The sequence below is a fragment of the Acomys minous genome (genome assembly GCF_964271855.1).
Source record: "Acomys minous genome assembly, chromosome: 4".
In the NCBI taxonomy this organism is placed as follows: domain Eukaryota; kingdom Metazoa; phylum Chordata; class Mammalia; order Rodentia; family Muridae; genus Acomys; species Acomys minous.
The window spans coordinates 77,141,076-77,157,581 of NC_140486.1; the positions used below are offsets into that span (position 1 = coordinate 77,141,076).

Here is a 16,506-nt window from a genome sequence, read left to right on the forward strand (position 1 = left end):
AGTGAACACTAGATACTATCTCCTAGGCCGGCTGACTTATTTCATCAGAATGCCCATACCGGTCTTTTAATGTCAGGAGGAATAGAATACATTATCATCAACACCAGGGAAAGCAAGACTGTATGAAGGAGGAAAACAGGAGTCACGGTATGCATAAGTGTTTGGAGTCTTCCTTTGCCAAGTTTATATTTTCACTTTGTACAGTGTTGGGCCTTGATCTACAAGGCAATGACAGACACAAACCAGCAGGCATGCCTCTCTCCAGATAGTGATGGTTGGAAAAGAAAGGCCTCTTGTCCTCACCAGGCTCTCTGTAATGCTTCTTACTAACTTCTTAGAGCTCAGCTCAACAAGCTTCTAGGAAGTGGTGCCGCATATCCTCTCGTGGCCACTGGGTGGCAGCAGCAATCCAGCTTGTGGTCCAACCCAGGTGATGGTGCGGGAAGATGGTTTTCCTTTGGTTAGTGTTCTGGTCATAGAAAAGTGGGCTCCTTAGGCAGGACTCAGCATATCAAAAATTCCACTGACAACCACAGATGCTTAAACGGAGGAAAAAAACCAGCGTAACTTTTAATACTTCATAGTAAATGCAACACATTTAATCTATAGAAGGTAAAGAAATTATAACATTTCCAGACCCCTAAGCACCTCCTGTATTATCTCCTTAGCTCATTGACAAGGCTGTGGGCGTTGAGTACTGAGGCCTTCGCCTTCGAGTGGGGAAGCTATAGTTGTAACAGGTTTGAGAACTTGCCTGAAGTCCCAGGCAGCCAAGTCGCAGAAGTAGGGTATGATGCGCACGGGACCACAGGGGCTGGATCCGCCTGCAGACATCACTGCATCACGGCAGCCTGCTTTGGGTATCAGGCACCGGCTGAAATGTGCTTTGAAGGGAGTTGCGTCACAGTGTGTGTGTGTGTGTGTGTGTGTGTGTGTGTGTGTGTGTGTTGGAGCATTAGCTAGCAAAAATAGCAGATTTTTTTAAAAAAGAAAAACACTTTAAGCCCAGGTCCTATATTTCTTTTTGTACATAGGCCATGCATTTGAGCGGAAGAGGCTCCAGCATCTCAGGCTCCTCCTCCTTAGTCCTCACACAGTGAGCTTCTCTGGGTGGTGCAGGTGTAGATTCGCATGTATGAAGCCAAAGGAAGAACTCCATGTTTCCTAAAAGGCCTAGAGAACACACAGCCAGTGCCCTCCTCTTTCTCTTCCTGTTTGTCATTTTAGTGAGTTACTGCAAGATGGCTGCCACAGGCAAAATAGCAGAATTTTGGTGAGAGGATGTTACTATTGTTTCAGGCCCGTCTCAGGTCCCAGGGCTGATGGTCATGAGATACAAGAGGCAGGGCTACTTTCTAACTCAAACTGCAAGGGTACTGAAGGGCAGTTTCTTGGAATCAGAGGGGTCTTAAGCTAGGAAGCAAATAGTGTTTCTCCTTATATATGAACCTGAAGTGACAGGTTTTATGTCACATGAAGTGTCAGTAGGAATATTTATTAGTTAAATCTTCCTCTATACTTGTTCCTTTGTATCTAAAGGACACATGCACCTCTCATTCAAAATTCCTCTTCACCCCACTGAGAGAAATGCACTTATCTTTTCGTAGTTTCCCAGCCGTCTCTTTCCCTCCCTGATCTTTGGTTCACTGTTACCAAGGATTATTATTTGCATTGTGCCCCACAACTTTGAAAAGGGTAGTTGTGATATGATTGAAGGGGATTTGCTATCAACCGTGACATGTGCTTCATCCTACTGAAAGGTCTTCCTGTATGGATAACCCTCTGGCTTTGTAAGGTCAAAAAGACATGCAAAGGTCAAATGGATGCTTCTTTCTTTCATGCTCAAAGTCAGAGACAGCTTGGTGTATTTGCATCTGTGTATGACGGGGAGGCGGGAGTTCTGTTCCCTTAACTTATTATAATTATTATATATGAATGGTTGTGTTCCCTGACTTTATTATATATAATACATAATACACATGTATATTTATGTTCCCTTACTTTATTATTAGAAAAATATGATGGCTGTGATGGCTAATCTTCTTCGAATTTGGAGTCCCCTAGGAGACACACCTTAGGCATGTCTGTGAGGGTGTTTCTAGAGAGGTTTAAATGAGGAGGGAAGAGTTACCCTAAGGGTGGGCAGCACCATCCACTGGCTGGAATCCAGGACTGAACAAATAAAAGAAAAAGAAAAAAAAAGAAAAAGAAAAAGAAAAGAAAAAAGAAAAAAAGCCAGTTAAACAGTAGCGTTCTCCTCTGGCTGCTTCCTGACACTATATGCAGTATGGCCATGTGTCTCATGCACTTCCTGTCGTAACCTTTTTGCCATTCTGTACTTCGTTCTCTCCCTTAAATTACCTCCTGGTAGGTGATTGGTCCCACCCCTCGCTTGCCATGCACTCTAATATGATGCCCCTTGAGCAGACTCCTGAGCAGGGCGCTGTGACTGTGTGGCCTTGTCCCACGCCTGCCCCCACGTGCCTTCTTTGTTGCACTGCTTGGCTGCTTTCCTTATTTGTTAAGCCTCACGCTTCTTCTTTAATTGGATTTGCTTTGTGTTTTGATACAACGCATCCTTAATGATTTCAGGAAGCACTGTCTAGGGAGGATATTTGCCAAAGGTTTGTGTGTCTCAATGTTACTCTACCTTGACTGAAATTTCTCAAGGAATATGTTCTCTTAATTTCCCTCTTAACTCATCTCAGTAATTTCTTTTTTTTTTAAAATTGGTAACAAGTCATTGTGTGTCAGTTATATTAATTACATTGTGTAATTTCTGTTGAAATCATTTCAGTTAAACTTTAATATAATTATCATGATTGGTTGGTATTTTGGGCAGATTCTCTTTCTGTAGTCCAGGCTAGAACTCACTAAGCACCTCAGGCTGGCCGCAGACTCACAGGAAGTCTCCTCTCCCAGTCTCTGGAGTGCTGGGGTTAAAGGCTAAGCCAGCAGCCTCAGATGGTCAGCTTTCTTTCCTTCTGAGGTGGCTGGATTGAGGCAGGGTCTCACAACGTAGCCCCAGCTGTCCTAGAACTTGTGTGGCCCAGACTAGCCTTGAACTCACAGATATCTTCCTGCCTCTGCCCCCGCCACCACACTCAGCTCAATTTTTAAATATTATATATTAATATTTTAAACAAAAGAGATAATATGATTCAATCATGGCCTTTTAGCTATGTTCAGTAAAAAGGAACATCCCGCCATTCTTTTGGCAATACCAACCACAAATCTTTTTCACAATCATTTGCTTGTTACTGCAGTGCCTTCTGGGATTGTGTTTAAAAGTATTATTCCTGGCCTAGCAAGATGGCCCGGTTGGTAAAGACACTTACTGCCAAGCCTGATGGTTTGATTTCAGTCCCCAAGCCCATGTGATGGAAGAAGAGAACTGACTCTTGAACGATGTCCTCTGACCTCCGCACACACCGTAACACGTGCACATTTCCCCACACCCACGCTCCAAATGTGAAAAATGCAAAGAACTATTATTTCTACATCAGCCGTGAGTATCAAAATAATCCATGACTTAGTTTGAAGCAGAATAATTGGCACGAAGCTATGTGGGGCTCAAAGTGGGTGAAACACCAGTGTTCTGGCAAGATTTAGAAAATAAGGTCTTCTAATAGCCCAAACTGATACAGAGACACTGGTTTGCTTTAAAATACTTCTTTTTTTCTCAATAAAAAGGAGAAGGTGGTTAAGGTTATAAAACTATGACCTAATCCATTGTTCTTTATAGTGTAAAAAAATGGTCCTTGCTGGGTGTGGAGGTACATGTCTTTAGTCTCAAGCACAGAAGCAGGCAGATTTCTGTGAGGTTGAGGCCAGCCTCATCTACATAGTGAGTTCTAGGCCAGTTAGGACTATATAGTGAAAACCTTCAACAAACAAACAAACAAACAAACAAACAAACCAAAGAGACAAACAAAACAACAGAACTGGATTCTTCATCTGGTAGACCTAAAGATACTTTTAGCTAACGTGAAAAACTATCCAGGTCACACTAAGTGCTGTATCTTCTTCCATGATGCCCGAGTGCCTATACCATCACCCCTGCTCTTGATACATAGAGTAGTGCACCATCCTGTCCTGTAACACACACACACACACACACACACACACACACACACACACACACACATATGCAGGGCAGCATAGTTTTGCTGTTAGAATGTGGCTCCAGGCTTGAGGATACATCCCTATGGCAGAACCTTTGCCCAGAATATCTAAGACACTAGAATTTATTTGATTCCTAGCTCTCTAGCCTTCTGTGTTGTTCCCTACCTCCAAGGATGTGGCTCCTAAGGCCAGACTTCCTAGGTTCAAATTCTGCCCCATCTACTGCCTGAATAACATGGGGCCACGTTGTTTAACTTTCTTGAGCTTAAAGACACATCCCTTACTGAAGATGGCCGCCTTTTGAAATGAAGATAACGGTTGCATCTGTGCTCTGGGACTATGGTAAAACACAGCGATTTGTCTTCTGCAGAGAACCAAGAACACTATGGGGTTCTTGACAAGACCCCTGTGCTGCAGACACCAGTATTATCTGTTATGAATGATCTGTACGTATTGTACCCTCTAGGCTTGTTAATGTCCAAAGGAAGATGTAGTCATTTAGGGTTTATTGAGAAGAATCCCAGGGAGTACAGGTCCTTTTCCAAAGCCTCGTAGAGAAGATAGATTTAAATTGAAAACAAATGCTCTTGACATGGTCTAAGTGATTACGACAAAGGGAGCTGGCTAACACTGAATCCACTCAGGTGTGTGATAGGGAAAGACGGGTGCCTCAGAGAGAGGGAGGTCTTTGTGCAGGGTTGAAAATACACAAAAAGGAAACCTTAATAGTCAAGGAAAGGAGATTTGACTTTACATTGACATATTAGGTGTTTACCAAATTTTTAAAAATATTTATTTATTTATTTATTTATTTACTATGTGTACAGTGCTCTGCCTCATGTACCCATGCAGGCCAACAGAGGGCACCAGATCCATTATAGATGGTTGTGAGCCACCATATGGTTGCTGGGACTTGAACTCAGGACCCTTGGAAGCCAATGCTTGGAAGCCGCAGCCAGTGCTCTTAACCTCTGAGCCACCTCTCCAGCCCACCAATGTTTTAAAGGGACTAGTGTGGTAGCTAGCTGGAAGAAAGCCTTCTGACCTGAATTAAAGTTTCATCTTCAAAGTAAGACACTGTGTGTAGCAGTTCCCATCCCATTAAGTTATTTTCTCCTTGGTGGAGGAAGAAGGCTCATCAGTCCCAGAAAGCTAGGAAAACACACAAGGCCTGGGAAGAAAACAAAACTTGCAAGAATCCTGAAAATTACAAGGTTCACAAGCTTTTGCACCCCCCCAAAGCCATATAAGCAGTAAAGACTTGCTATGAAGACATGTTGGGATCTCCAGGGGTGCAGCTTTTGTGAGTCATTGCACAGGCTTCAGTGGCCTTTTTAAAATTACACACACACACACACACACACACACACACACACACAGTGTTATATATACACAGTGCTCTGCCTGCATGTACACCTGCAGACCAGAAGGGGGCACTAGATCTCATTATAGATGGCTGTGAGCCACCATGTGGTTGCTGGATTGAACTCAGGACATCTGAAAGAGCAGTCAGTGCTTTTAACTTGGAGCCATCTCTTCTTGCCCACTTCTTCTTCTTCTTCTTCTTCTTTTTTAAAAAGGTATTTTTCAAGATAGGATTTCTCTGTGTAACAGCCCTGCCTGTCCTAGACTTACTTTGCACACTAGGGTGGCCCCTGCCTCCCGGAGTGCTGGGATCAAAGGTGTGCACAACCATGCCCGGCCTGGGTGGCCTTTTTGATAATGCAACTTCCTTTGCATCATCCATATAAGCATTCCTATAAGCAACCCTTTATCGAAACGTGACCCCAGTAAGCTCACTGGCTCCCTACAATTTGGGAAGAGCTGTTCTTTTGGTCTGCTGTTAGTGCTCTATCTGGAGTGAGCACACCTTTGTTCAGAGCTCCTTAGGAAAATTCATGCAATATGCATGGAGGAGAGAGCCAAGGGGCTTCTGAACCTCAGTAGGCCTGATGCTGCCTTGAGTAGTGGGCAGCTGAGAGTGAAGGGCTCCCTGGGGGTGCTGGTCCTTCACACTGGACCCCAATCTGTAGGCTGTAAAAGCAGGGGTTTTGTTTAATGAGGTGTCTGTGCTTTTCCTTCGTGAAACCCTGAGGTTCTAACAGCAACGAGGTGCTCTCCTTTGCTTGTCAATGTATGAAAATCAAACAAAGATGGGTGTCTGGAGAAAAACCTAGGATAATGTTGCTCAAAAGATCTGTTCCTCTATTTCCAGGTTTTAAAGGATATGTGAAGGGGAGAAAAGAAGTTTAAGTGCAGACCAAACCTAGCACCTACAAAAGGCACTTGGAGGCTGGAGAGATGGCTTAGTGGCTACGAGTGTGTGGTGAGTGCTCTTCCAGAGGATCCGAGTTCAGTTCCCAGCTCTCATGCCAAGGGCTCCATCTCCAGGGGATCTGATACCACTGGCCTTGGTGGGCACCTGCACACACACACACACACACACACACACACACACACACACACACAGACATACACATACACACACAGAGACATACACATACACATTCATACACACTTACATACCACAACACACACATATATACATGTACCACACACACACACCATAACATACAAATACACACATATACACACATGTTTACCACACACATACACACCACAGCACACACACATACACACACATTCATGCACCCACACACGCATACACCATACCACACACACACATACATACACACACACACAGTATCACACACCAGACATATATACATGCAATTAAAATGAAGCAAAAGCGTTGAAGGCTTAATACTAAGTGAATCTCACAGCATATTCTGCAGTAAGCTCAAGAAGGCCTTTGCATATTGGTGTGATCACATTCAGAATGATTCCAGGCTTCAAGAAAGAAATTCCTTGTCACTCTGTTTCTGTTTGAGTGGATAGATTAAAGTTTTTAGCTCATGGACTTCAAACTTCTAAGAAGCCTGACTTAAGACTCGTTATTACTTTGTGTTTAAACAATTACTTTGAGGATTATCCTAAATTCATTGACCATGAGTTTTTATTTCATTAAAATGGCAAACAACTCATAGACCGTGTATAGTAGATAGGTTTTGAGTAATTCCCTTGGAAACAAATATTTAAAAAGATCTGTTATACAGACTGCATTTTCCTCCCTGAGCTGAAATGAGCTTAGTGATGCGCTGGTCTAGAATCATGAATGTTAGTGAGGATGGCTTGTCTTCAGTGAGATGCTGTCTCCAATTAGTGGGCTCTGGCACTCTGCTGTGCGGCCTGCAAGTTTTCCGAAATTCTAGTAGTCGGCTCTGCTCAACATCGTGGTCTCTCCTTGTGATGATGGAAGAAAAGTTAGTAGAGGAAAAACTACATTTCTCCAAGATCTCTCCATGTCAACAAAGGCTTCGGCAGGCATGGGGCATGCTTGGTTCCAGTGGAAACTCTTGTTTCTCTACACTTCTGCCAACCAGGAAGCTAAGATAAGCCTTCTCAGGACTCCACCTTTACCAGAAAACAATGACTGTGGTTCCCCGTGCTCGGTCTGTATGAAGACACAGTAGGAGAAGCCTGACTTAAGCCCATCCTTAAAGTGCTGTCCGTTTCATCATTACTAGCAATACTCCTGAGCACAGGGCATCAACAGAGCAGCTGTGCGTCCTCGGAGAGTAAGCTGTCCAAGGTGCCGTTTCCTGGTCGCGTCATGCCGCTGTCTCACTCACAGTTCCTATTCAATAAAAGCATTCACGAGTTCCAGCCATCCAAACTGGTCTTTACATATGTAAACATTTTCCTTGAGAAAAAACATCTTTTGTTTGCTCCTACTTTTCATACACAACTTACCTTCAAAAAAAAAAAAAAGACAAATATATGGTTAGACGTTGATAAGGCCAAAATATAAGGAAAGGCTGAGCTAATCATCCTTACATGATGCTTCTAAATTTCATACAAAAAGCACCTGATTTTTACCAGCAGCGTCCCTGACACACAGTTGCTGCAGAATGCCTGCTGTGATTCGAGGCGTGAGAACGAATGTTAGTTCAAGAGCTTGCCTATCATGATGTCTAGTTGGCATTCTGAAAATAATTAATTTTCTTAAATTCTAGCACTATAACTAGCCATTAGATCCCTTTAAAAACTCTTATTTAAATATACATAGTTCATTCTTTCAGCCCTGTGGAGTCCCTTCTCAAGTGTGTGTGTTAGAAGCTTCTTAGAATGAAGCCAGTGCTGGACCTGGGGCACAGTGATGAGCGGCAATGCCAGACGCCACAGAGCAGTGAGCCTGGTGACAGGCGGTGTCAGTGATGCTGCATGCATGGCTCCCTTGTCAAAAATCTGTGTGAAAGAGAGGGAAACTGAGTCAGAAAATGATTTAGGGTAAATGAAAGGGAGCTGTGAGCGCCTACTTCTCTGTGAGGTCCAGGCTGGCTTTAGTACCACCCTTGGTGCCCAGTCGGGAGGCCAAGGCAAGGGTACCAACTCTTTCTCACCCCTGGCTAAGTCCGTGGGCAGTGATGTCTTAAGGATCACTGGCTAAACTCAAGCAAAAAGAACAAAACAATAACTGTAAAAAAAAAGCCTCAAAGCTAAAAGCAAAACAAAATGTCATGATTTGTGCATTTTTCAACAAAACCGATTTGTTCTGTGGTAGCAGATAGAGTCTGCATTTGATTTCTACAAGATATGCAGTAATGGGTTATGTACTCCAGGGAAAAACCATTCTTAAGGGAGAGAGAACGTGATGGATTCACTTCCTAGGTGAGGTTTATAACATGTGGCAGTTTTAGTGCGAGCAGGTATTTGGTCTATAAACTTGAAGGGCTTGGCATTAGTGGTAGCTCATTTCCAAATGAAGAAGAATGCAGCTCCCCCTCTCCCTCTGGTTATTAATCCTCCTGGGGAGAAGCAGGAAGATTAAGTGTTTTCCTGATGTTGTGTTTGCCTGTCATGGTAATGTGCACACGCCCGTCACCGGCACCTGTGTGCGGCACGCAGCCCTGCTGCTTCTGGTTGGTAAAGGAGCTGTTCACGGCCGGGCCTGGGCCTCATGCTCAGCTGAACGGAGTCAGGGTTATTTCCGCTCCTTGTTCAGATGCTCCCTCTCAATTAGATGCTCTACGATTAGCTGCTTTGCAATTAGATGCTGGGTTTCTTGTTCTGTGAACAGCCCGTTTTCTCTGTCCCTCGAGGCCGTTTCCCGTCCTCCCTCCTCAAAGCCTGCTGTTCCGCTTGTTTCAGTTTAAATGGTGCTAAAGAGAGGCAGAGCTGGCAGCCAGCTGGCCTCCCAGAGGGCTTTGGAGACCACCCCCAGCACTGGGGGTCTCTGGAGACACTGGCCTCAGCTGGGCAGGGTACCACATGGCACCATCCCCACGGGGAGTGGTTCCGTTCTAGTGAGGCGCACTCAAGTCAACAAACCTCATGAAAGACTGTCAGGTAAAGCAAAATGCCAAATTACTTATTCACTATTAAAATATACCTGCAAAGCAATATATTAGTGTCAGCCAGTCCGTTCTCTTAACACAACTACCGTCTGCCTGGGCAACCATGATGTTTCTTGGTGACAGACTAAATGACTCGGGATGACTCAGGATCAATTGCTACATGCTTTCTTGAAGACAATCTACTTTTCAGAGGTTAATTTTGTTTGTTTGGTTTGTGTGTGTGTGTGTGTGTGTGTGTGTGTGTGTGTATGTGTGTGTGTATACATGTGTGCAGGTGTCTGGGGAGGCTAAAAGAAGGTGTTAGGTCCCCTAGATCTAGAGTTACAAGTTCTGTGAGCTGTCCAACATGGGTGTTGGGAAACAAACTTCTCTCTTCTGAAAGAGCAACATCGGCTCTTATGTAGTAGACCCTGTCTTGAGAGTCTTGGAAGGCACTGGTTTGTAATGAGGGGATTTTACACGCAATAAGCTTGGTAATATTTTTGTCTGTTTTTCTCTCTCTGTCTCTGCCTTTTTCTCTGTCTCTGTCTTCTCTGTTTCTCTCTCTTTCTGTCTCTCTGTCTCTATCTCTGTCTGTCTCTCCCCTACCCCCCAAAAACACTGTAGCTGACACTGACCTTGGACTTCGTAGTCCTCCTGCCTCTGTCTCCCAAGTGCTGCAATTACAGGATGTGATGAGTCCTTGACCAGAGTCCCCCATTAACAATGTGTCCGGCAGAAGCCCCCCTATCACTGACCCAGGACTTAGCAGCTCTCCAATTTTCTGTATGTCAGCCGTTTACAGGTAAGGCCTGCCTCGGTTGCCTTCCCAAAGCCTGCAGCAGATGGGCCACCATGACCCATAAAGAGGTTTTGCTCCCTGCTCCAACTCTTCCATCTTTCTATTTCTGCTTGATGATTGCAATTTCTGGCTGTTTAGAGTATGGTGCACAACAAGTGAGGAGACTGCTAAGTTCAAAGTGAAGATTCTATGCCTCTACTTCCCAAGGATGGCGCCTTATAGCATAGATTAGCTAAAGACCATCACCAATCCATTTGTCCAAGCTCCAGGCCTGCTGTAGGCAGCCTGATTGATTCAAGGTGGAGTCGATTGGTTTTAAAATTCATTCTTGGAATTTTGTGTTCAGGTGCCAAACTTCAGTGTGGAAAATTTATTGTAACTGGTAAATATGAACATTAACTTTTTGTGTTTTGGTTTATTTACTCAGATTAAATTCCTGTAACAAGAACTCTTGTTGTTCATGAGGGTTGGCATATGGTGAGATTGGGGGTTCTAGAGTTTGTTGTTATTTTTCCTTTTTGGAAGGATAGGGTCTCCTGTAATCCAGACTGGCTCAAATTTGCTTTGTAGTCAAGGCTGGACTTGAGTCCTACCTTCCTTTTTTCTTCTTGAGTCCTGGGATTTGAGGCATGGGTTCCATGGCTTTGGAGTTTATTATTTCTATGCCTCAGGGTTGAAACTCTGCTTTAGACACCCTGCTATATATGCATCGAGAGTCTTAAAGATGTTCATAGTACCAACAAAACGTGTGTTCCGCACTTCACCCCTGGAGCTGTCCCCACAGCATTCTCTATATTGTTTAATTTCTTAGCAATCTTATGAATTATATATTATCAGTGTCCATTTTGCACATGAAGATACTAAGTCAAAGGAAGACTAAACAACTTGGGGCCAGCAGATGGCTCAGTTGGTAAAGTGCCCATTGTGCAAACATGGGGGCCACATTAGGACATGAAAATGGATGGAAAAGTTGGGTACATGGCATGGCCTGTAATCTCAAGGCTGGGGGTGGGGGGGGGGAGACAAAGCATCTCTGGAGTGCTGTAGCCAGCTAGTCTTGTTGAATCGGAAGCTGATTCAGTGTGAGTCACTGCCTCAGATTTGAGGTGGGGTGACAGGAGAAGGAGCTCAACTTTAACTTTGAGCCTCCACATGCACTGGCGTGTGTGTGTGTGTGTGTGTGTGTGTGTGTGTGTGTGTGTGTGTGTGTACATCCTCACACAAATGCACACACAAAACGCATACGTGGATATACCACACATATCAAATAAAACAAAGCAACAGCAAGAAAGCCCAATTTATCTAGTCACATCACTAAAAAGCTCCGAGTCATGTTGGGTGGTGGCAGCACACACCTTTAATCCCAGCACTCCAGAGTCAGAGGCAGGCAGATCCCTTGGAGGCCAACCTAGTCCATGGAGTAAGCTGCATGATAGCCAAGGCTACATAGAGAAACCCTGTCTCAAAAAAAAAGGTCCTAAGTCTAGAATTTAACCTAGATGTCTGACTCTGGCACTGACTATGGTTGTCATTGCTCATAAATAAAACAATTTCACTTAACAAGTCTGAGGAAACATAGATAAACATACAAAACAAGGCACTTGGGTAGCAGTTGCTGTGGTTTCTAATAACTGGTATAAACAATATTCTTGGTATCATGAAGTTAACCAAGGTTCAGCATAGTCATACACTGGGACCAAGAGGCTTTAAACATATTACTCGTTTTTCATTTGCTTTTGAGACGGGGTCTTGCTGTGTGTGCTACTCTGGCCTCAATCGTACCCCCATCCTTCCTTAGCCTCATGAATCTGGGGTTGCCTGAGTGTGTCTGTGGTAGGGGAAGTATGAATGGAAATGAGAAACAGATACAATTATCTGCCAATCAGAAGGAAAAACCAGAAAGGAGCTATAGTGGACAATGCCAGCAAGATCACAAGAATTGACCCTTCCTCCAGCTGATGGGCATGGAACTCCTTCCAACACACTGTAAATAATTTGACAAAAACTCCTGAAAATATTTTAAAATTTAAAATGTACAAGATCTTTAAACAATGGTGTTTTTTGTGAGACTCCATACTATAAAAAGTAAAACTTGGACAGTAAACAAAACCTGTAAGAAAAACTGTTTTTATAATATATGTACAACAAGGCCAAATTTTGTGAAAACAAGTAAGAATCTTTCTGTATTTGCATAAAACTTTTTGTAGACACAGAAAAATGGATGGTTACAAAAGAGGTTAACTTGACTACACCAAGCAGGGAACATCACATACGCACACATGCCTTTTCAAGTCTTTGCATTGTTACAGCAAGCATTCAACATTTAAGAATTAAATTTTATTAAAGAAAACCATCAAACTATAGAAATGATTATGACCTATGGGTCAAATGAAAAGAAAAATGCATATGCAGATTACATTTAAAAAGCAAAGTAAGCGTTTACACAATGGGAATGAAGTCATGAAATTCACAGGTAGATAGAGCTAGGAAAAAAAATCATCCTGAGTGAGGTAACTCAGGTCCAGAAAGAGACATACGGTAGGTATCCACTTACGTGTGGATGTTAGCAGGCTATAGTCCATAGAACCACGGGGGTGGGGGGTGGTGGTGGTGGTGGTGGTGGAGAGTTACCAGGTGGGAGGGATGAAGCTCTCTAGGAAGGGGAAATAGAATAGAGAGGTATGGATGGATGAGGTGGGGTTTGGGGAGGGAGGATCAAGTGGGGAGGAGGAAGGCGGAGAAGGATGAGAGAGGAAATATGGGGGAAGGACAACTAAAACTAAGGGCTGTTTGAAGGGCTGTATGGAAACCTAATGCAGTAGAAGCTTCCTAAAATATATACATATGTAAGGGCAATCTAAATGTAACCTCCAAAAAACGGGGAAGACATTATTTGGACATTTCTTGTCACCAAGTGAAGCACCCAATAATGGGGATGGGTTACATCTCATCAGGTTGTTGACCAAAGGGCTCCATTGGAACCTCAAACAACTTAAGCTTTTGCCAAGGTTACTTTCCATAAACTGATGATAAGGCTCTATTGTTGAAGACAACACCTGCACAACTCAGTGAACACAGAGAGGTTGAGCTATTGCCTGCCCTGAGGTAGCTTGTGTTCATGGTACTGGAAGATATGCAGCTACTCCCAAAGGATAAAGGCAAACACCCACGCAACCACTAACCCTTTATCTACAATGATGGGCTGCCAGAAAGATGTGCTAGGTCAACAACAGCACAAAGCTGTGGGAGTAACCAGCAAATGTCTGATTGGGCTTAAGCCCACTCAATGAGATGGAACCCATCCTGACCCTGCTTGGATGTCCAAGAAGCTGAGACTAGGCAGGAGGGACCTAGCAGGAAACCAAATATTGCTACCAAGTTCTGCTAAAGGAATGTAGCAGTAAAAAACACTCCCAACGACATCCTGCTAGACTCATAGACCAGTGCCTTCCTCAGCCATCATCAGAGAAGATTCCTCCTGCACCGGATGGGAACAAATACAGAGACACTTGGCTGCACAAAGTGCAGGGGGGGGGTGGAGTGAGGGAGAAAAGGAGGGAAGAAGGGAAAGAGAGGGGTTGGATTTAGATAGGAGGTGAGGAAGGGAGGATATTGTAGAAGTTTGGGAAGATGAAACTATAATCAGAACACACTGTGTGAAAAAACATTTAAAAAATGAAAATAAAACCAACCTAAATTATACATATATACATACATACACACATGCATACATACATATATATGTATGCATGTATGTATGTGTGTTATATATGTATTGTATGTATGCATGTACATATGTGTTGTGTGTATACATGTATATATGTGTGTATGTATGTATTGTATGTATGCATGTATGCTATGTATGTGTGTATGTATGTATTGTATGTGTTGTATGTCTGTATGTGTGTATGTATTGTATGTATGTACGTATGTGTTATGTGTATGGTATGTATATATGTACACATGTAGCTGCCGAGAAGACAGGGCTGTAGCTCAGTGCTACAGTGCTTATCTAACATCCATGAAACTCTGGATTTGATCCTTAGCAGAGCATTAAAAAAAACAAAAGGTTAAGACTATTTTGGATTAGAGGATTTTATTGTTTTTAATCTATCTATATTTTCTTAATATCAACTTAATAGTAATGAACATAATTTATTTAAAAATTTCCTTGAAGCCGGGCGGTGGTGGCACACGCCTTTAATCCCAGCACTTGGGAGGCAGAGGCAGGCCGATCTCTGTGAGTTTGAGGCCAGCCTGGTGTACAGAGGGAGTCCAGGACAATCAAGGCTACACGGAGAAACCCTGTCTCCAAAAAAAAAAATTCCTTGAAGAAACAGAAAACTCAAGGTGGGGAACTTGTTCCCAAGGCAAAATATAGACTTAGAATTTGTTCTGGAAAAAAAATGAGGGTGTAATTGATGAACCACTGTCAGAGCAAACAGCTGACTGACACAGGATGACACAGTGAGCAGTTAAGTGCCTGAAAATGTCTTCTCCATTAGAGGGCGACATCTCCCATGTCACTATCAAACAATCTTCTTGTCACAATACGCGATGAGGAGCTTCTGTTGTTTCACAAGGGCTATACTTTTCATCAAAAATGCTCTGGTTTCTTCTAAAGAATGCTGATCTTCGAAGGAAAGAAAGAATTTGACACAGAAGAGGAAAGAAAGAGCAAAAAGAGGCCAAAAGGCAGATGTGTAGAAGCAGGGCGTGGCAGAAGCGCAGGGCGTGGCAGAAGCGCGGGGCGTGGCAGAAGCGCAAGGTGTGATGACCCCTGATTTCGGCTGCAGGATGCTGTATGCCTGGGGATTCTGCAGCCGGACAGCCCCATGGTTGTATCTGTTGGGAGCACTGGCGTTCTGACTTCTGTCGGTGTGACAAATGCCCCGACTAAATCCAACTCAGGGGAGGAAAGGGGGCCTTTCAGCTTACAGTGTCACGATCCTGTCCAGTGCTGGGGGAGAGTCAAAGCCAGAGCTTGAAGATAGGCATGCTTGGCATTCCAAACGTCACTAGCACCGATGGAGGATCGCACTCCACAGGCAGAGGTGTGGCCGGAGCCATGGGGGAGGGTGGCTTATGTTCAGCTTTATTACACAGATCAGAGCCCATTGCTTAGGAATGGTGCTGCCCACAGTGGGCTGTTAACAATGGTTAGCAATTAAGGTAATCCCCAAAGCACATGCCCATGGGCCAAGCTGATCTAGACTCAAATGAAATTCTCTTACTAGAGAGTTGACAGCTGAAGCTTCCCAGGACAGTTGGGGACTGAACTATGCACTTGGTGTTAAGATAGGACTTTTCAAAGCTAAAGACAGCTGGCACCTGTCACACCTGTCACCCGCCTTTCGTGGAACTGTGTAAGGTAGGTACATTTGAAAGGAGTTTAAGATGCAGAGTGTATGTGGCATTTATTAAGTGCCCATGAAGGCAGATGGTTACTGCAGAAAAATTTTTTTTCATTTTTCTTCACCTTGATAAGACTCAAACCAAAGCTTCATTCATACAGTAACCCAGATCTAGTATTTTCTTAAGATAAAAGTGACATATAGAAACAAGGAAGTAGTCACTAGAATATTAGAGAAATAATTCTTATCCATCACTCTGGATCATAGCACTTGAGTGGAGAAGACTAAAGACTAGACTTGCTATTTTCTTTTTTCGAGGCTCTTGCTTGGGAAGAGGACTCTAAGGTGAAGGGAAGAATAGCTGGCAATTTATTTTTTACTGTCTGGGATGTCAATTGCACAGGGCTGAACTCTGTTGTTGAGGGGAATGCCATTGGTCCCTCATTGGTCCAGCGGAACCAGGAGGTGAAGAGCTGACATAGAGGTGATTGGAGGCTTATTGTAGCTGTTAGTGGTCCTACGTCCTGGAAGGCTGAGCTAATGATGAAGTAGAATGCCTTTTCCTTTTATGTCCCTTTGTGTCTGGTGTTTTCAGTTGTTAACTCAAGGTTGAAAGAGAGCAAAATAAAAACCTGGAAATAAAAGCAAGTAAAACTCTCTATGGTCTGTGCTGAAGAGGATAGGAAAGAAAAGACTTAGGCTCTTCAGCACCAGTTAGTATGGATGTACTGGGAGAGGCCCTGCCTGCACACATACTAAGACACACTCTTACCATGAGCCAAGATGACGATTTGAAAGGAGGACTTCCTGTTCTGTGCTTTCTTTTTTC

General features: G+C 43.6%; 1 protein-coding gene across 4 annotated transcripts in view; it reads left to right on the plus strand.

The window, feature by feature from the left end:
• The window catches only part of LOC311595414 (uncharacterized protein), a 41,264-nt gene that overhangs the window by 17,255 nt on the left and 7,503 nt on the right, over positions 1-16,506 (plus strand). For all 4 annotated transcript variants that reach the window (XR_014778432.1, XR_014778433.1, XM_084778063.1 and 1 more), the window contains exon 3: positions 6,341-6,451. Coding sequence is in view for 2 of the 4 variants with exons in the window: in XM_084778063.1 (XP_084634189.1) it covers positions 6,341-6,378 (38 nt within the window). In the remaining 2 variants the exon portion in view is untranslated. The remainder of the gene's footprint in view (positions 1-6,340; positions 6,452-16,506) is intronic.